At 41.8% G+C, this 20,542-nt stretch overlaps 1 protein-coding gene across 8 annotated transcripts in view; it reads right to left on the bottom strand.

Annotated features, from left to right (window-relative positions):
* The window catches only part of PRMT5 (protein arginine methyltransferase 5), a 93,018-nt gene that overhangs the window by 40,389 nt on the left and 32,087 nt on the right, over positions 1-20,542 (bottom strand). For all 8 annotated transcript variants that reach the window (XM_068128938.2, XM_078784481.1, XM_068128939.2 and 5 more), the window contains 8 exons: positions 13,614-13,748; positions 11,614-11,723; positions 10,339-10,388; positions 8,420-8,583; positions 8,141-8,302; positions 1,439-1,516; positions 1,074-1,132; positions 820-942 (listed from right to left, as the gene is read on the bottom strand). In XM_068128938.2, coding sequence (XP_067985039.1) covers positions 820-942; positions 1,074-1,132; positions 1,439-1,516; positions 8,141-8,302; positions 8,420-8,583; positions 10,339-10,388; positions 11,614-11,723; positions 13,614-13,748 — 881 coding nt within the window. The remainder of the gene's footprint in view (positions 1-819; positions 943-1,073; positions 1,133-1,438; positions 1,517-8,140; positions 8,303-8,419; positions 8,584-10,338; positions 10,389-11,613; positions 11,724-13,613; positions 13,749-20,542) is intronic.

Here is a 20,542-nt window from a genome sequence, read left to right as displayed (position 1 = left end):
CTATATGCATTCGTGTTCTTAAACTTTAGAAAACTTTCCCTCATGAATCACGAACCGCCCTGAACCTATATCCCCCTTTTTCCAATTGAAACGATGCCCCACCATTCGCAGATTCACAATAGTTTTCAGGAACGTATCCCCCGCGAATGTAGTGAAATGGGAGAGATTTTTGCTCATGCCATATAAAAGCAGCCTGTTGGTTGATGAAGGTGATGTTAGCTGATGGAAGATGACCTCAGGCAATTTATAGTGTGAATAGAGAGTGTTTGTGAAGTACAACATGCCATCATTTGATCAAACCTGTCAGCAAAGAGACGGGTACTTTTGCTAGTTTTAATATAGAACAGATGGGCAATATAAATAACAAGAAAGCTTTGTATATCTATGAAAAAAAATCTCACATGAGAATAGTCCCTGCAAAGTAAACTGTACTTATGACTTGTGTGAATCTTAAGAGCAGTGGAAAGTGATATGGAAAAGTTGGAAGTCTCTCTATTGACAAGAAAATGTGCTCTGGCGCTTCATCGGAGTTATCCTAAAATTTTGCCGTTAATTCTAAGGAATTCCAGGGGGCAAGTGCAACGAAGAAATATTGCATCAAAATATACAAAATGTTCAGTGGAGTAATTATATGAAAGCATTTTCAAAAACATTTTGTGCGTGTGTGTGTTAAGGGTAACATGCTGAGGATTTGAGCGTGCAGTGAAATGTAAAAAAGAGATAATAAGAGCACCAAGAGTGTTGGGGGCTCTAGCTTTGAGAATCCCCTGCCCCATCATGAGTTGGCTTTCCTTTGTTTGTTCCTGGTGCAAGACGTACGTCACCACAGTGTTGGGGTTCTTCTCCACAGCATACACGCGGACTTTGCGACTGGCCTGCTGAGCTGCACGCAGAGTGGCGTTCACCAATGGTCCCCGGCCGGCACCTAACACCATAACCACCCTGGCAGGCAAGCGAAGTGAGGTTTCCATCGGAGCTTACACTCCTGCAAAGGTGAAGTGCATGCTATGGATGTTCAGTTCTAAAGAATAACTGATATCATTATGCAAAAAATATCTAAACATTGTACGTACAAAATTTTCGTATCTTTCTCTTCCTCTGGAACCTTGTCCAAGAGAACTCTGTATATTGCCTGAAAGGAGACAGAATTAGGGATCAGGAGCACATTAATGCATAATGCAGGGCCCATACACTTTTCATGATGCGATTACTTCAAAAATAAAATTAAGATTTTGCACAGGTATGTCCTTCACCAAAATGCTATTTCGATGGCACGCACGCACGCACGCACACACACACACATACACACACGATAATGTACGACATCAAATAAATACAGGGTAATTGCAAAATACAAAAAAGCAGCATCGCTTTCATCCTCAGTCACGTTTTCGGCCAACGTAACCGGATGCAAATATGTGGCAGCTATTTATCGTACCAGTTGGTACTGTGAATATTTCACAGGGTCCTTTTCAAATACTTCATAGGTCTGCGACTCAAGGTTGTCCATCAGCGGCTGCAACAAAAGAAATTTAAAAATAATGTCTACCGATTTTACCATTCACCACAAGTTCCAAGAAAACCCAGAACAACCGCGGTCAAAGTAAAACATTTACAGAGTAACGCAGAAGAGGAAAACTCATATATTTCGTTTAGTGATTCGACATGACCTGTGCCAAGCGAATCAAAACCTTATGCAACTCTTGTTTAAATGATGTAATAAACTTAACCTCCTCTAAGTTGACTTTATCGTTTAAGATAATCGAGAGTATAGACAAAATTAGAGCAGAAGTTTTTCAGCAGAATGGACACTGATAGGACCAGAGGCCACTGTTTCAGAGTAAAAAAGAGGATTGTTAGGATGGTACTAGAATAGAGCCATTGATTTTCCATTTCAGAAAAGTGCCTTTCCATTTAAAAACATTATGTTTTGTGTCATCAATAGAAAAACAAGTAAAGTATATATTTGTGCCATTGCATTGGGGAAAAAAAAAAAGATACAATTTTCTCAAAGTTTCTGCCCATGAATTCCCCCATGGTGTCCCTGGGTGGGATCAGTGACAGAAATGCGGGGAATAATAGAATTATAAATGGCATGTGGAAAAATGTAGGAACTGTATCCACGGGACTGACGCTTTGAGCTAAATTAATGTTCATGTGTCCTAAAAATCTGCTCTCCTGTTCTTTGACATCCTCTCTCTGCCCATTTCACCCTGCCATTTGCACTGGGCCATCTTACTTTTGCTAGGAAATTCACCAACATCACTGCACTACATAAACTAGATGGTATTCATAGAATACTTACCCTGCGCAGTCAACTCTCCTGTTTTTGAACATTTTTTTCCTTTAATCCAATAAAGCTGCCAGACCACGTGAGCGATGACATCATAAATTAATATTCTCTAATATAATTGTTGCATAGATCACACTCAATGCATTTCACACTGATCAGACTAAGCGTTGTCCCTGTCGAATTATGACGTCATAATTATGGCACCAATGACGTCATCGTTAACAACACCTATTCCCCAAATTGAAATGAGCCATGTTTAAATTTTTTCCAAGCAGCGGTTTTGGAGATATAGAGGTGCAACATTTTTCGGTTTTTCCAAGGTAGTGCCTGTACCACATGACCTATGATGTCATGATTATCATTAAAATATTCTAAAGGAGGAGGCGCTCCTATGGTGAAAATTTCGTGTCCATCAGACCAACAGTTGCTGAGAAATAAAATTCAATGATTGGATACGTGTTGCACTTGTCAAATTATGACATCATAACGAAGGCACAGATGACATCATTAACATATTTTATTCCCCAAGGGGAGTGCTTCACAATGAGCCATGTTTAAATTTTTTCCATTGAGTGGTTTGGGATATAGAGGTGTAACGTTTTTCCAAGATGGCGTCCGTACCATGTGACCTATGACGTCATAATTATGAATACAACAATTATACAGGCGGAGGCACTTCTATGGTAAAATTGTGTCAATCGGACCAACGGTTGCCGAGAAAATGAATTTTTAAAATGCAGACACGTACGGCACACGGCACACATACCCAACTGAATGCTAAACCCTGCTTTTCGCTTCGCGGGCGCAGGGTAAAAAGGAGCAAAAATTGATCCCCTTAATGACAGACGTATCAACTGACTTCCAATCATCAGCAAGGTTATGCCATAATCACAGTTGACATGAAATCCTTCCTTTTCTCTAATGACCTCATCTCTGATCACCAATTTGGTTTCCGATCAAGGTCACTTCACCTTGGAAATGCTGCTTCTACTCACCCAACAATGGATTTAAATTATGTAACAAACATAGTACGTCAGGCATGAGATCAGCACCATCTATCTGGACATATCTTGTGGTTTCGATACAGTCTGGCATCCTGCCTTACTCTCCAAACTCTCTGCTGATGACATAAAAGGTCAACTCCACACATGGCTTATTGACTTTCTCTACTCTCGTAGCCAACGTGCAGCACTGAACAGAATCCTTTCAACTGTTCTCCCTGTCAAGACTGGAGTGCCCCAAGACAGTGTTTTGGGCCCATTCCTATTACTGATATTCATAAATGATCTCTGAATGTCTGGAAAATCCTCTCTATCTATTTGCTGATGACTCCACCCTCTGCCATGACATCCCTCATCCTTCAGACAGGCAGGTTGCAGCCTCTTCCCTCTCTTCAAACAAACAAAATAGAAAGCTGGTCAAACACCAAGGCATACGTCTTTCAATCCTGACAAAAATCTCATACACTCTTATCTCTCTCCGAAAAGACCGTCTGGCAAACCCTACTATTGACTTTCTTAACCCTTTGAGTACGGGATTTTTTTTTGATAAAAAATACCCCTGGTACGGGATTAATTTGGCATTTTGGTACGGGAATGCAACCACGTACTGACGATCTATTTATAGGTATAGTCGATGACGTGTAGTAACGTCATCCTACACAAAACTTTTTCGCGGGTTGCGGCACTGGACGTCATCCGTACTCAAAGGGTTAACAATCCTCGAGGAAGTTCAGTCATTGAAATTCCTGGATCTCACTATCAGCCATGATCTTTCTTGGGCAAACTACATTTCAACGTTCAAATCCAAAGCCAGCCACCGAATTGGGATTCGCCATCATACAAAGTCCTCCTATCCACCTACAAGGTCTCCATGGGCTTATAACGTCACCATCACAGGCAGGTCGGTGGTCACTTGGTCTTCCACTGCCTCCTTTCTTCTACTGTTCCTTTCTGGTCTGGTATTGCACCCTCTCTCCATGCTTTGAAAATCTTCTCCATGACTCTCCATGCTTTGCCTCCTCCTCCCTCCCACCCATGCTTCTGCAGGATTTACACAGTCCATCAACCCCCTTCTGGTGAAACTACCTAAATCTAGGTCACTGCTCACCTCCACTCAGTTTTTCCTATTCTTTTCCTCTGTTTTTCTCCAATCAACTCCTACATCCTCTTAAATCTCATTCTTCCCTCTGGGTCTTCAAGACAGATGTCACCCCCATCTAAGATTGTCCCTAAACCAAAACCATGATCCTTTCTACCCTTGTTAATCCCATCCAAATTCTTCCACCTTCCAATGTTCTCTCCTTGGAATATACGATTGTGTTCCCTTCTGTATCCATCTTGTCCACCCCATGCTTCCTCTGTGTACATGTCCACCCTATGCATGCGTGCTGCCTGTCCCGCAATGCTGAATAGTTTATGATTTGTAGCCCACCTGATAGGCTGTATCTGCATCCAGATGTGAACCCAAATTTAATCGGCTTGTTCTCATTGCCTACCCAACTCATCCACCAGAATTTGTCATAACCCATCCACAACTTTTTGAAATATGCTATATATCGTTTTTGGCCCTATATCTCAATGGTGAAGAAAATCTCATTCCGGATCTTCATCAATATCAAATATATTCGTCCATATCTCACACACACAACCTATCCACCACGTTTTGTCCTAATCCGTCCATAACCTTTTGAGACATCATGCTCACAGATCGACAGACAAGAGTGAAAACATAACCCTTGTGCAGCTTCGATGGTGGAGGATATAAATTGCATGTATGAAATTTTTTTGGTGGAGATCAGCCAAGCCGTTTGAGTCCATAATTTAATAGACAAACGCATGTGCTACAATTTAACAGGATTACAATGCTCATGTACGCTCACCTGCAAAGGAGGTATGCAGACATGGCAGTATGTCCATTGACAAACAAAGCAAGGTTTTTTTTTTTTGGTTTCCACAATTACTTTTGGCAATTTCGCCTGTATTTCGACATGTCACTGTAACAACAACAAAAATTCTCCAAAGTTGCATGTATGTGCATGTGATGACTGACATTTTGTTTTCACTGGCAATCGTATTTTCAGGGAATATTTTCATTGAATTTTCAACAATGTGGCACAACTTTAAAATCTAATTTCACTTCGACTGGGCTTTCCAGAGACGTTTCGATCAAATTTATTCAGTATTTACTGCCAGCAATCGAGATTGAGATTCATGACGCTCATCCAAAGCAGCTACGATTAACGTGATCGGAGCATTGGCTGTGCCCGTGCTCCGGCTGTAAATAGGTATGGTATTCCATGCGCATCAAATTGTGTTTTTTTTTTTTAAAATTACTTTTCATAATTATGCTGTGGGAATTACATAAGTCGATGGAGATTCATACACGAAATCAGACAATTTATTGAATTTGCAATTACCTCCACCAACTAAGGTGGACGGAGGTTATGTTTTCACCCATCTATTTGTCAGTGAGCAGGATATCTCAAAACGTTGTGGATGGATTTAGACGAAACCTGTTCAGTCTGGTGGAGGTATACGTTCTACTGAGTGCTGTTCTAGTTAGGGATCCGATCCTTCCAGGATGGACAACTAGCGTTTTTGTACAGATTAATTGTTATTATTCTTCCGCATGGGGGGTTCGAATCCCGGTCGATGGCTGAATTAACGCCAGGAGGGTTGACTCAGCCTGTCATCTTTCGAGGTCGGCAAATTGAGTACCAGTTCACTGGTAATTCCCTGTGTGTCGCAAGGGGCGACTAACAGGGTTGGCGGCAGGAAGGGCATCCGGCCATAAAACATTGCTTCAAAAAGGGGACCAAGGTGCCCAGAAAAAGGCCAACCCCTGCTCTGCGGGGAAAAACGGCCTCTAAAGGTGGTTCGTATGGCTTTTCGTGGGTTTATTCCCTTTTCAATTCTCGGCAACTGTTGGTCCAATTGACATCAAATTTTCACCATGGTATGCACCGACTCATCTATAATATTTTAAATGATAATTATGACGTCATACGTCACATGGTACAGGCACCATCTTGGCCAAACCGAAAAACTTTGGACCTCTATCTCCAAAACCGCTCGATGGAAAAAACAAAAATGGCTCATTGTAAAGAACTCTGCATGGGGAATAAGTGTCGTTTCCCATGACGTCCTCAGTAGGTTCATTAAAAAAAAAAAAAAAACACCTTTAGAGGCCATTTTTCCCCGCAAAGCGGGGGTTGGCCTTTTTCGGGAACCATGGTTGTTGTTGTTTTTTGGTCCCCTTTTTGAAGCAATGTTTTACGGCTGGATGCCCTTCCTGACGCCAACCCTTTTTGCCGCCTTTAACGACAAACAGGGAATTACCAGTGAACTGGTTCATTATGCCACCATAATTCGACAAGTACAATGCTTAAATCAATTCAGTTTGAAATTTCTTGAGCGTGATCTAAAACCTTCAAAACTCTTCTCTCAAACAGCTGAACAGATCGAGGCGAAACTTTACAAGCATGATCACCTATCTGACCAACAAAAAGGTCCCTGGCCATGACGTCATAGGTCACATGGCTTGGCAGCTATGATTTTTCGAATACAACCCTATAAAAATAAGCTCCTCCAAAATGCCTGAATAGATTGAGTGGAAACTTCACAGACATGTTCCCCAATCCTTGGGGATACCAGGGTGTTTTTGAATAAGAAACCTACAAATTTATCTTCTCCAGTCGTTTGACTTTTCAGTATATCTCAATGGCAACCTACCGATTAATTATGTACGTCAATTAATTACATACTATCGGAATGTACCCTTTGGACAGATGAGACCCCTTAGACCTTTGAAGACCCTTTAAGACCACCATGACCCCAAAATACACAGAAGACGATGAAATACCATGAAGACTCGAAGGATCCTAAAAATCCCAAGGACCCCTCCCAAATCCCAAAAGACTCAAAATACCCCTCGTATTTATTTCTTTTTTTATTTAAAATTCCAATTCTGAATTCAGTTTTATAAAGCGGACGTCAAGTAGGGTTGTATCAAAGTGGGTCAAATTGGATCCTGGTCATAACTGCCCGCAGTTATAAAGTGACTCACCGTAGGTGGCCTGCCTAGTTATATTTGTAATTCAATCTAATCTTCACTTTTTTGTAATCTACGAAATTCCAAAAAAATTTCCATGTCAGATTCAGTTTTCCATTTCAAGTCACCGATTCTGTGAATTTCGTACATTTTCCATGATCGTGGAAAATTACTGGCTCTAAATAAGGCAGAAATCTTTCACTTACAGTCATAAATGCATGGAATAGTCTCTCTGCAAGGGCAGTCATAGAAGAAACAGTAGAATGAATGAATGAATGAATGAATGATCGTTTTAAGGCCATTTTCCCCGCTACAGCGGGGGTTAGCCTTGCGGGCCCCATGACAATCATGGTTCCCTGTTTGAGGCAATGTTTTTATGGCCGGATGCCCTTCCTGACGCCAAGTGGATACTGTACAGTAGATAACAGTAGATAGAAGAAACAGTAGATATTATAAAAATAGAGTTAGATAGCTCGAAGTAGTGGGGAAAGTGGATACTGTACTTGGATATTGGCATGATTGTGGAGGCTTTATGGGCCAAACGGCAGCCTGAAATTCCTTGTAATTTAAAAGATGTAAAGCAAATTGTTGCTTTACATTTATTTCATTTTTCCACTAGAAATTCATACTTCAAAGCAAATTAAATAAATGCTTCGGCAGGAAATCATTTCACAAGCAAATTTCATAAATCCAAAATACTTGCAGCAGCTACACTGAATAGACCTGCGAAACAAGAAAAGCGGTGTGTCCTGAACATTGAGCTGGGTTATCAGAACCTACCATGGTAGAACAAACCTGCAAGGGGCATTGCAGATAATCTTCGTAACCTTTGGAATACAGGTCATAGGATGATGAAGCCGGTCTATTATGGAAAAGGTGTTCCAAGTACTGCTGGTACGTGCGCAGCTCCTTATCAGAATGTCGATTGGTTCCTTTCACCACAAACTGTACGTCAAGCTGCATGTTGGGAGGCACATTGCAATTTGGTACAGTCAGGCGAGGGCTTGTATCACTTCAAGTGGATGAACTAGAGACATGGACAGGGGTTTGCGATATGAGTGTGACAACTCTCACCTTGAAAAGGCGAAAGACCAGTTGCTGGTGAGCACGAGAAAGCACTGGGAAACCCTTCTTGTTGGTTAAAAAGATGCCCGTTGGCAGCATAGCAGCCTTAATCGGCTCACCCAGCCATTTACCAACTTCATCTTCTGATGGAAGGTCAGCAGTTATCTCGAGAGCTGCAGGTCAAATGGACAGTAATCAAACCTCAGCAATAATTAATCATCATGCTTGCACGACCTTTGTCAAACAAGCTAGGAGAGATTTAAAAAAAGAAAGGAAAAAGGAAACACAAGGAACGCTTTGCCAATTTAAATAGACAATAGACATGTTCTGGAGAGCAATCCAATGACTGAGATTTGCTATTATCTCTATTCCACCTCCACAATGCTCAGCAGATTAAGAAGACCTCATCTGTACTGAACAATGAATTTTCTCAACCAAGTGTTAAAAGAAGTACGCTAACCACCATGAGAGAGAAGGTGAAGCGACGTTCCAGGTGTCAGCCCTATTCGAACATTTTTTCCTATGGCAGTTATCATACCCCCCTCAACATTTGGTTGAGAAATCCATCGTCCTCATTTTTGTTGCACACGTGGACCGACTTGCTCTGTATAAAAAATAGTTTAGAACAGCATCTGCGCAGAACCTGAGTTCACGCCACAAAAAGCTGGAGCAATACGACCATTTTGAACAAATTTTAAAATGAACCATTTGAACACAGTATGTATACAGGCTGCTGCAAGTTTAGTACAACACAGTGAACATTATGCAAAAGGGTCGATTTAAAGGACATTTTACACATCAAGCTGCCTTACCAAATGCGATTATTGAACTTGTGCAGTGAAGTGCACTGGAGAGTGTGAGGGACTGATGAAAGAATGCCCTGCCTGTTGACAGGCACTATTGAGATTAATTTCAAAAATAATCACAAAATGGGCCAAAGTCATCTGGGAAGAATGGGTCGTTCCAAATTGAAATTCCTAAATCAAAAATGCCAAATCCAAAAATTAAGGTTCAATAAAAGTCCAAATCCGAGCAAATTGACACACCACACCAAGCGAAACTGAACATGCAAGCAGCCAGCAACCGCAACGATAAAATGTACTCCAAACAGCGAATGAGTCATGTAACACATAGCAGATGTGCACGATGAAGATACAAACGTGAAGGTGTTGAGGAAGTTTCCAAATAATTCACATTTTTACAACCAAAATACTTTCTAATACTTTACATTGCAATCTAATAAAGTCGAGTGAAGAACAAGAAAGAAGCAAAATTCCAAAACTTAAGTACAGTAGAACCAATGCTACCAATGCAATAAAGATGATGTCATCCTTCAGATGATTGGATTTAAACCACCACCACTGCCACCACCACCACCACCACCATGCAACGACTGTATTCAGCTTAATGATAACTCCATTGCCAAGTAACAAGGCTAACATCAGTACAAATGCAGTGGAAGTCCCAACTAGAGCAAAGTCGATTGTGCACCATCACAAATACCCACGCTTCCCACCTAAAGCAATAACAATTTCACTCCAACACCAGCAATAACTCTAGCCTTAACACAAGTGCAATGCTAGTCCCAAGTTGGCACTCAAATTAGTGGCAGGCATAGCAACAAACGTACTCCAGTTACATGACATACAGCGCTGTACTACAGTAGTGTATGATGGGAAGGCAATATAGATTTCGCTCCCCTATTCATCAGATGGATGACACATTCATTCTTTGTTTCAGCAGAGAGGAAAAGAAAAAGTTTGCATTTGAGTAATCAACAGGTGAAATGTTAGTATTACATTTCACTAGAGGACACCTTGTTTTATGTGAGCAAACTCAAAAACTATGATGTATGTGAACATATTGATAATGCATTAGGACCATAATTCAGGAAAAAAAAAAAAAAGACCGAGAAGTGATCGACTCACCGAGACTGATTCGCTTGTTGTAATCACAAAGGCAGCGAAAGCAGTGCCACCTAAAGAATGCACACAGGTTCAAAGAAAGGGAAAGGGGGCAACCATGAACATGTCTGGAAAGTTTCATACAAAGCAGCAGGCAATGCAAAAACAATTAGTATTACATTTCAGGTAGGTTTAAAAAAGTGTCACCTGTCCATCAACATCTTCACCAAATCTGATGGCGGGATTTTCACAAAATTTGGAAGATATCATTTTTAGTTAAGGTGGTTATTCTGAAGTACGTTTGAACCATTCCAAAACTCACATCATAAATGGGCAATTGTAGAGTCAACTAGAATGTCACCCAGTAGAAAGCATACCTCCACCAGGTGAACAGTTTACCTTTTGTATCCCAGGGTAGACCCGAAAATCATAATACAGAATTATATTTAATCAAAATCATCCATCCACAAATTTTTGAGATATCGTGCTATATATAGTTTTTGGCTCTGTCTCCCAAATGGTGAAGAATCACTTGAAAAATTCTGCTAGCCGGATCCAGATCTTCACCAAAATCTAATTTTGTCCTTGCCACATACTGGCAAATTGCCACATACCTCTCTGGCAAATTTCGTCTGAATCCATCCACAACTTTTTGAGATATCTTGTTCACAAACAGATAAACAGGGATGTAAACATAAGGCCCCATAAAAAAATTATTATCTTATCACCCTATCCAGGCTGGAGAAGTGATGAGGGAGGGGGGTTTTTTTTTTTGTTGTTTGTTTTTTTGTCAAAGCCAAATATCACCCGGTGTTTGCTGGCGCATTGACGGTCAAGGTAAAATACATAACATTGTGGAAACTGCGCATGCGCATAAAGTAAAAACTATCGATCCGATGACTTCCGGAGCGCGAAGGGAATCGTTCGTTGTTATTCGGAAGGAATCGACTGCTTTTCGAGCAAAAAAAAGACCAAAAAGACGATCGAAAAAGAATTTTAAAAAATCGGAATTCTACCAAAAGTGATGCGTGCGAGGGTGATAAGATAATAATCTTTTTTAATGGGGCCTAACCTCCATCCACCTTTGGTGGGTAAAAATAGGTAAAGTTGTAATATTTGGGCCAAGGTTTAGTGAAAACAACTTGATGCTGAATGCATCTGTCAGATGTGGGCACATCATGGATACACCACAACTTTGTGCACAAAGCTCGAACAACAACTTCTTGGCACGAGTGCAAATATAGAACAAACACGTGAAGTTGAGATAATACACGTATCATTTTAGTTTGTATATCTCACCATAGCCAGGTGTCTTCATTGCAGTCAATGCCTACAAGGCCCTGGGAGTCACCATCAATGACGTCATCACACGAGGTAGAAGAGGAAACCATTGGCATGTGTATCCAGAACTGCAAACAATATAAGAAGAACAAGCATTCTGAGTATTGCGCTGCAATACATGTCCCCTACCGGCAGTCTGTCGTCCGGAAAACTGTTGGGGAAATTACCAAAGTTCAAAGTGCCATAACTTTGTCCAAAATGATCGAAACGTCGTGAAGTTCGAACTTGATCTGTAACGCATCATGAGGAAACCATGTACCAAGTTTGAAATCACTAGCATCAAGAGTTTAGAAAAAAAGTCTGGAAAACTGTTCTTTGCGTGACGGACGGACAGACGGACAGACGGACGGAGGGCAAACCTATAGTCCCCTCCAGTGTACACCAGTAGGGGACTAAAAATAAAGGAAGTTAAAGCACAATCACAAAAATTACATCTGGGTGATGACATGAGCATTTTATTTTCAAGATTTAAAAAAATAAAATTTTTCGGCCAAAAAACAAAAAAAAAGATTATTATACGTGTATAAAAAACAGACATACTGGACAACACAAATATACCAAAGTATTTATCAACAATTCTTCCAGGTACGAAGAATAGCTTTTGCATATATTACATGCAGTGGAAGTAAACGTTCCCCTTTGAACTGTGTATTTGCTTGCTTTGTTCTAAAGACAAATGTACTTTATGGCCAAGTTTGACATCCATCCAAAAGACTGTGCACTTCACAATGCAACATTCTGCCTGCGATGCATCAACCCAACAGCGTATAGTCGGGTCAGGAATTGAACCCTGACTAGACAGTTCAAAGCCAAATAAGCTGTCTGCCCGAATATGACAACCACACCGTACTGTCTGACTGAACAAGACTTGATTACTCAAAACTACAGAGGTCATAGAACACATTACCCTATGCAGTTTTGAGAAAAAGGACATGGGAAGGGTCCTTTTAAGCCCTCGATTTGCGTTTCCGAATGCGATCTATATTTCATACGAGCCGTGATTTTCTCTGAATCTTGATATTCCCTAATACTGAGAGCAGTCGCAGCACATATATGGTGTAAAATAGTGTAATATTTCAATTATTGATAAACTGAAGGTTTTTGAAAGTGCCACAATGTGATTTGTGTTCAAGTACACTTCAATCGAAATAAAATAAAGACTTTAAAAGGTTATCAATTTTTTTCTGCAAGTTCACCGCCGTTGATGCACTGTCTTTTACGCCACATTATTAAACATGTTAAATCAGGTCTTTGTGCCTGTTCTTTGTGTCTTGTATGACATCCCTAAAAACAGTGTGTTTGCCGATTGGAATGATTTTCAATTTTGTTTGACTGCCAGAGGTAGAGAGAGTAGAAAAATTATCTTGCTCCTCTCTGCATGCGCACAATCGGGACGAGATTCTGTACAATTTGCCAAATTCAGAGCCAACATAATGCTAAACTGCAGGTTCCTGTTCTGATTCAAGTTCCGATTAGTGTTTGATATATCTCAAAAGATAAAATTCAATTGAAATCATGTAGTTCCTCAATCATAAACTGACGTCTGTAGACAGACAGACGTGAACCAATTGTTTCACTCTGCTTTTCGCTTTGCACGCACAGGGTAAAAAGGTAGATGCTTTCGTCAAATCAACAGGCAAACTTTAATTATGAACATTACGGGCACAAGTGTGCAAATTTAAAATTATTATTTCACATACAACAAACATGTGGAGACAGATTGAACAGTGCACCATTGAAGTAGAGAGTGTACTCCGAGATGATGGCATCTCATCCGCACAGCAAGGATGGATGGGCAAAACATAAATAAATAAATAAATAAATACAATTAAATAAATAACAGAGCTCAACCTTATTTTCAACAAAATCCATGATCAGTCAAACCAAGCAAACAACAGTTGAGCAATAAGCATTACAAACAGCGAACACAGGGTGACAACCCGAGTGAGGCGTCTTACCGCTTGCCCATGATGACTGCTGTGCATGTGGTACATCAGACAGCGTGCGAGGTTACTGTTGTCTGCCTGATGTAGCGATATGAGCAAGGCAGGTAGGCTCAGGTAAGCTGCAAAACGCAACTCCTCCATAAACGCCTGCATTGCAGTAACAGCAATTCAAAAGAAAAAAAAGAAAGAAAAAAAAACTCACATAAGCACAATTTCTTCGAGCTTGGTTTTCTCTAAAGATGGCACAATGCAATACTATAAGTGCCGTCTCAGTTACCACCTGCACTGCAGCAGCGCTGCTTATTTACAACTGTGTGTAAAGTCAAATTATATGTGTAAAGTCTCAACTGTTAAAAAAGAATCACTTTTTCGAACACAGTCAAATTATATGTGTAAAGTCTAAACTGTTAAAAAATAATCACTTTTTCTCCATCGTTTTATGCTTTGGCATCGTCATCAACGGTGTGCGAGAAACAACCGAAGCCTCGTGGTGCACAATAACCGTCAAAACTTAGCTCAAAAACCACGATTGGTTGAAATTGTACCCGCGATAACTAAATATATATGCAAGAGGTTGCTCACGATTGGTCAAAACCTGTGATATTCAAACCTGCAATATTTAAAAGTTTACTGCATTGGTGATTACAATGCGGCGTCTTTACCCCACACCTTCCTCACCCAGTGACTCATTCTGGTGATTACTATATTGATGGCGGTGTTATCCTTGACAAGTTTACGTTTCTTTGACTGCCTGGACAGTATACAGTAATACCCCGGCCGACGTCATTAATTGGTTCCATAAGCCGTGACGTAACTCGGTTTTTGACGTAAACCGGGCGTAATGTCTTAAAATGAAGACAAACACTGTAATTCGTAAAACTAGAGTAAATAACTGGAGGCTGCGGCTTCACCCTGAATCTTTGCCGATCCCCGTCGGGAGTCCCTCCGTTGTTTTTTATTGGTCGGGTCTTCTCCTCGAACGGGGTGACCGGCACGGACATGTCGACCGTGAGCTGGCTTGTGTGCCGAGTGGCTCCGCGGCCCGCTTCATCACGGCGTGCTTTACCTAACGTGTCCGTCTGTCCGAGCAGTTTCACCGGTGGTCGTGTCGTGTCGTCTGTGACGAACGAACGAGCTCAGGGTTCCGTGAACCCGGCCGCCCCGGGGATCGACGCTCGCCTCCGAGTCGTAGGCGTGCCCCGTCTTTCCTCGAGCGGCCGAAGTTGCTTGTTTCTTTATTTTTGGACGATGCGATATACGCAGAAACGATGACGTACAGGCAGGCATTTGCAAATCCATGCACATGTGCACATGCACACGTCGATCGGTTATTTACAAGGATATGCATCAACAACAACAACAACCCTGCACCACAGATGTCAATTTCCAAACAATTTACCTACTCCCTCTACCTAACTTTAAACTACCCTCCCCGGGTATTCGTGAAGGGGTCCATCCTCCCCCATCCACTCCTTCGCACCATGCACTCCACACCACTCAATCCACACTACTCACTCCACACACCATTTATTCCCACACACCAAGTATTCTCTCCATTTATCCACTTGCACCCCATGCAAGTCAATCACTCAACACCATTACACATGTCCTCAATACACCACTCATACACTTTCTCCGGTCATCCCAGACCATTGCCTCATTTCACCAAGTTCAACGATAACCAGATTCTCACACACACAACCATTCTCGACCAATGTCTCATTTCACCAAGTTCATTCCAAAGATCCTCATTCAATTCCTCATTTGCGCCTAAAGCTCATCCTCATACTCACACATCATACACCAAGATACACCAAGAGCGGCTTCAGCTTGAAGTCGCCGGTGCAATTACCCCCAAGCATTAGCGTTAGCCGCTCCATCGCAACTTTGTAGCCTGGCATGGTATTCTCCTCCTTCGAGATAAAGGAGATGATGATGTAGGAGTGACGTAAAGTCGCACATAATGACGTTCGCTGAAATGAAATTTACTCTAGAAGAGTGGCGTAAAGTCTGATTTGACGTAGGTCGAAATGGCGTAAAACGGGGTATGACTGTATAACTATCAGTGTTCGGCGGGCTGATACAAGTACTCCCGCCTGGAGCGTGGGGTGCCCGCTAGTGATGTAAATTGCACAATAGTTCCGGTGTGGATTGCTAACGGTGCATGCAATGAATTTGGAGATGGTCAATGTTAAAAAAAAGTCCTGACGGATGATCACATTTAATCTGATTTTCTAAACCTATTGTTGTGGAGACATTGTTGTATTCACGTTTTATTGGAGCTGTATAATTTAATTTCATGCATTTTTGGAATCAACATTTCTTCTTGACACTAAAACTGAAACAGTAGAAAGAGGGCAGGGAAACACACCAACAGCAGGGATGAGGTACACAATCGAGGAAAACTTTGAGAAATAAGAGATGTGAAGAATAATGAGGATTATGGGAGGACACACGAGGTGGAAAAGATGAATACAGAAGCAGCTTCTCAGGAAAAAAAATAATGGAAATATGAAAGATGTGCGTTTATGAGGGTTAATTGAGGTAAAGAAAAGATCATGGTTTTGGGTGGAGGATGATCTGAAATGGTGGGGAACAGCTGTCAGGAGGGAAGAACAAGATTGAAGAAAATGTTGAAATAGGTTCAACAGGTGGGGAAAATGAGGAACAACTGAGTGGAGGTGAGTAGTGACATTGGATTTTGGAAGTTTCACGAGAAAGATAGGGGTTTATTTTGCTGGTTTTTTTTGTATACAGAATCGAGGCTCGTGAAAGAGCTAACATTTATCATACAAACAAATCAAACGGACAAACAAAATATATAAAAAGAGGGAGCGGTAGACAAGATGGGGAGAGAAGGGGAAGCACACAAACACAACATATGAGAGCAGGGACATCGGGAGATGTGTGGGAGGGAGAGGGCTTGGGAAGGGGGGGTGGGGGGAGGTGGGAGAAGTATAAAACACAAGGACACCAAGGACTTCCAGGAAAGAAGTTGGTATTTCAAAAAAGTGCATTTGGGGTGAAATTAGCGTGGGTAGAAAAGATCAAGGTTTTGGATGGGGGAAGATAAGAGATGGTGGTGAATAGCTGTTTTAAAGACCTGGCGGGAGGAGTGGGATTGAAGAGAGTGAGGGAGTTTGTTCCAGAGGTGGGAGAAAAGAGGAATGAAGGTGAGCAGAGAGTCTTGATTTTGGCAGTTTAACCATAAGGGGGTTGCAGGCAGATCTTGTGCGACCTGTAGGAATATTTGGGGGACAGAGCCCAGAGAGAGCTGGGGGGGCAAGGCCGGAGAGGAGTCGGTAGAAGACGGAAAGACCACCAACCTGCCTGCGGTGAGTGAGTGAAAGGCCCTCGGAGTTAGCTTCATCGCGGGAGATTCCAATGATTCTGAACGCTTTGGTTTCAACAGCGTGAAGACGAGCTAGGTGTGAGGCAGGAGCACCAGCCCAGAGGGGAGAGCAGTATTCCATTGAGCTGCGGATGAAAGCCTTGTATGTGGTGAGGAGCTCAGGTGTGCCAAGGAAGGACTTCGCACGACGGAGGATGCCCAGTCGGCGACTGGCTTTGGAGGCCAGATTTGAAATGTGGTTTTCCCAGGAAAGATCATGGCAGATAGTGAGACCCAAAAGCTTGAGTGACAGAACTTCTTGGAGAGGATTATTCAGAAAGTGGATGGGAGGGTTGTCCAGTCGGTCTTTTCGGAGAGACATCATAAGAGTGTGAGATTTGTCAGGATTGAAAGACATGTTCCACTTGTTTGCCCAGTCTGTGATTTTGTCCAGGTCTGCAGAGAGTGAGGAGGCTGCAGACTGCCGATCTGAGGGATGAGGAATGGAGCGACAGAGAGTAGAGTCATCAGCAAAGAGATAGAGAGGATTTTCAAGAGAGTCAGAGAGATCATTGATGAAGACCAGAAAAAGCACAGGGCCCAGAACACTGCCTTGGGGAACTCCAGCCTGAACAGGAAGAGGAGATGAGAGAAACCCATTCGGGGCCACACGTTGACTACGACTAGAGAGGAAGAGAGGGTTGTTGAAAGACCTGGTGCACACTGCAGAAACCTAAGCGGACGAGGAGGAAGGAGGTGGGGGTGTGGGGGGGGAGAGAAGGGTTGTAGCAGAACAGTAGTTGTACGAATGTATGGGATGTGCAACCTCTTGGAGATCAAAAAGATGCCTCTGCTGCACAGCATCATCATTACACTTTGCTTATCGCCAGCTTCTTATCCAGAGAGGAGACATGTCCAGATTTTTTGTTATTACTTGCTATTACTTGGAGACATGTCCAGAATCGAAGATTTTTCAAGTATATTGGTCGGTTGCATTTGTTATTACTTGACCCCAATTTTTTTTTTTTGACAGTTCCATCTGTTTTAGACTCAATTCTATCTGTTTGTCTGTTTCTGTGTCACTCGCCTGCAGGTCACAATTCTAAACCGAAGGTCATAAAACTTCACCAAGTTGTAGAGGTCGTTACAATTGAGAAGTATATTGATTGTCAAAGGTCAAAGTTCATCTGGAGGTCAAATTTCTAAAATCGCCATTTTTCAGCCGATTGGCTTGAAAATTGAACAGCATTAGCATATTGAGTCACTAAATAGGGAAACCAAATATTTTTGGGGTCAAAAGGTTAACTCAAGGTCAAACTTCCAAAATCATCAAGTTTCAACCGGTTGACTTGAAAATTTAACAGCAGTTGCAAAGTGCCTCACAGAATTGGGAAACCAACTATTTTTGAGATCAAAAGGTCAAAGGTGAACTCCAAGTCAAACTTCTAAAATCATGAATTTTCATCTGAAAAATCGTCACTTTTCATCCTATTGACCCGAGCTTTGATCAAGATCGTCAACTTTGATCTTGATGAAATGTACAATTTGCTGGATCAATGGCAACCTTTTGGGGGGGGGGTGGGGGGGGGGGGTGGGGGTGGATTTTGCAAGCATCGTGCTCTGCATGACATCTTGTTTTATACAATAAGCGAGTGCAACGATTTAAATTCTTAACCGATAAGCTCATCCACTTCAAATTGGTCAGCATGGTTTCATTTTTTAATCCAGCACACTCAAAGCCTCCAACTCTTACATTGGTCAGCGGTTGATGGAAAATGTCATGACGGAGTGCTCGTGATTTATGAAATGCAGTGTCTTATGCAGTAGTTTACATGTAGCAGGTTTTCAATAAGAACTAGAACAATGCGACTGTGTCGCCAATATGCCTCCGCATAGTCCCACAATGGGTAGATGCCATCGTTCACTGTCCGAAAAATAAACAAGTTTGATTGAAATCCCTTCAGCTGTTTTCAAGTATCACATTTTCACCAGCCATGACAGGTTTCACATCAATCAGTGAAGCAGTTTCAGAGAAGGGATTATTTTTTAATTATCGGCATTCAAACCAATATGGCTGCCATACCACATGACATATGACATATAAAAATGTACACTCTGCATATGTATGGGTAGGGGATCAGGTTTGTGAAGTTTTGTGTTGATCGGATAAGGTTCATTTTTCTATCCACGATGGCTGCCAAACCACATGCCCTACGACATCATCATTTTCAAACGATATGCAACAATGGTGCATTGGTGCTAGATGATATTTGTAAAATTTTACATCGATAGGGTAAGCAGTTTCAGAGATATAATTATTTAATATTTTCCTTCAATCCAATATGGCTGCCACACCACGTGACCAATGATGTTTTCTAGATAATCTTTTAATCGCCATGCCTAGTCAATGACACATAAAATTCCAAGTCAATCGATTTGGTGGTTTGGGAGAAGACGCTTTTTTAGGGTTTTAGGTTAAATCCAATATGGCTGCCAAACCATATGACCTATGATGTCATTAATTACCTCCACCACCAAAGGTGGATGGAGGTTATGTTTTCACCCCTGTCTGTCTGTCTGTTTAGCCTGGTGTTGGCTTAGCGGTTAGGGTGCAGGCTTGGGATCCTAGGATCCTGGGTTCGAATCCCGGTCGATCGCTAAATTAACACCAGGGGGGTTGACTCAGCCTGTCATCCTTCCGAGGTCGGCAAATTGAGTACCAGCTTGCTGGGATGAATGATCCCGGTGTGTACCCCGATTTAGAATAGGTACACCGTATCCCTGCACATCGTAAGAGGTGACTAAGGGTTGGCGCCAGGAAGGGCATCCGGCCATAAATACATTGCCTCAAACAGGGAACCATGATTGTCATGGGGCCTGCAAGGCTAACCCCTGCTCTAGCGGGGAAAATGGCCTTAACACGATCATTCATTCATTTCATTCTGTCTGTCTGTTTGTTTGTCCGTTTGTTTGTGAACAAGATATCTCAAAAGGTTGCAGACGGATTCGGACGAAATTTGGCAGAGATGTAGCGTATGTCACAAGGACGAAATGATTAGATTTTGGTGAAGATCCGGATTCGGGTCCAACTACTAGAATTATTAAAGTGACTCTTCACCATTGGGAGGTAGGGCCAAAAAACGATACATAGCAGTATATCTCAAAGAGTTGGACGGATTTGGACGAAACTTGGTGGACCGGTTGGGTGTCTCACAAGGACAAATAGATTGGATTTTGGTGAAGATCTGAATATGGATTTGGATATGAGAATAATTTAATTTTTTAAGTGATTCTTCACCATCGAGTGATATGGCCAACCAGGCGGAGGTATTCTCTCTACTGAGTGTCGTTCTAGTTTGATATTCCAATACAAATGGGTCATAGATCATGTGCATGCATTTTCAGATTTTTAGGAAAAGGAACTCGATGAAAACATTTTTGACTGGTATACCACCTCACCGATGATGTCATCATTATTATGCTTTTGTTCCCTATTGGAATACTTGACAATGTGCCAAGTTTCAAATTTTTACATTCAGCAGTTTCTGAGAAATAATTTTTTCATTATTTGCGTTTAATCCAAGATGGCTACCATACCACATGACCTATG

This window comes from Myxine glutinosa, chromosome 9 (assembly GCF_964187855.1).
Source record: "Myxine glutinosa chromosome 9, kmMyxGlut1.1, whole genome shotgun sequence".
Lineage (NCBI taxonomy): Eukaryota > Metazoa > Chordata > Myxini > Myxiniformes > Myxinidae > Myxine > Myxine glutinosa.
Note: the sequence above shows the minus strand (reverse complement) of the source record. Positions and strands in the feature narration are given on the sequence as shown.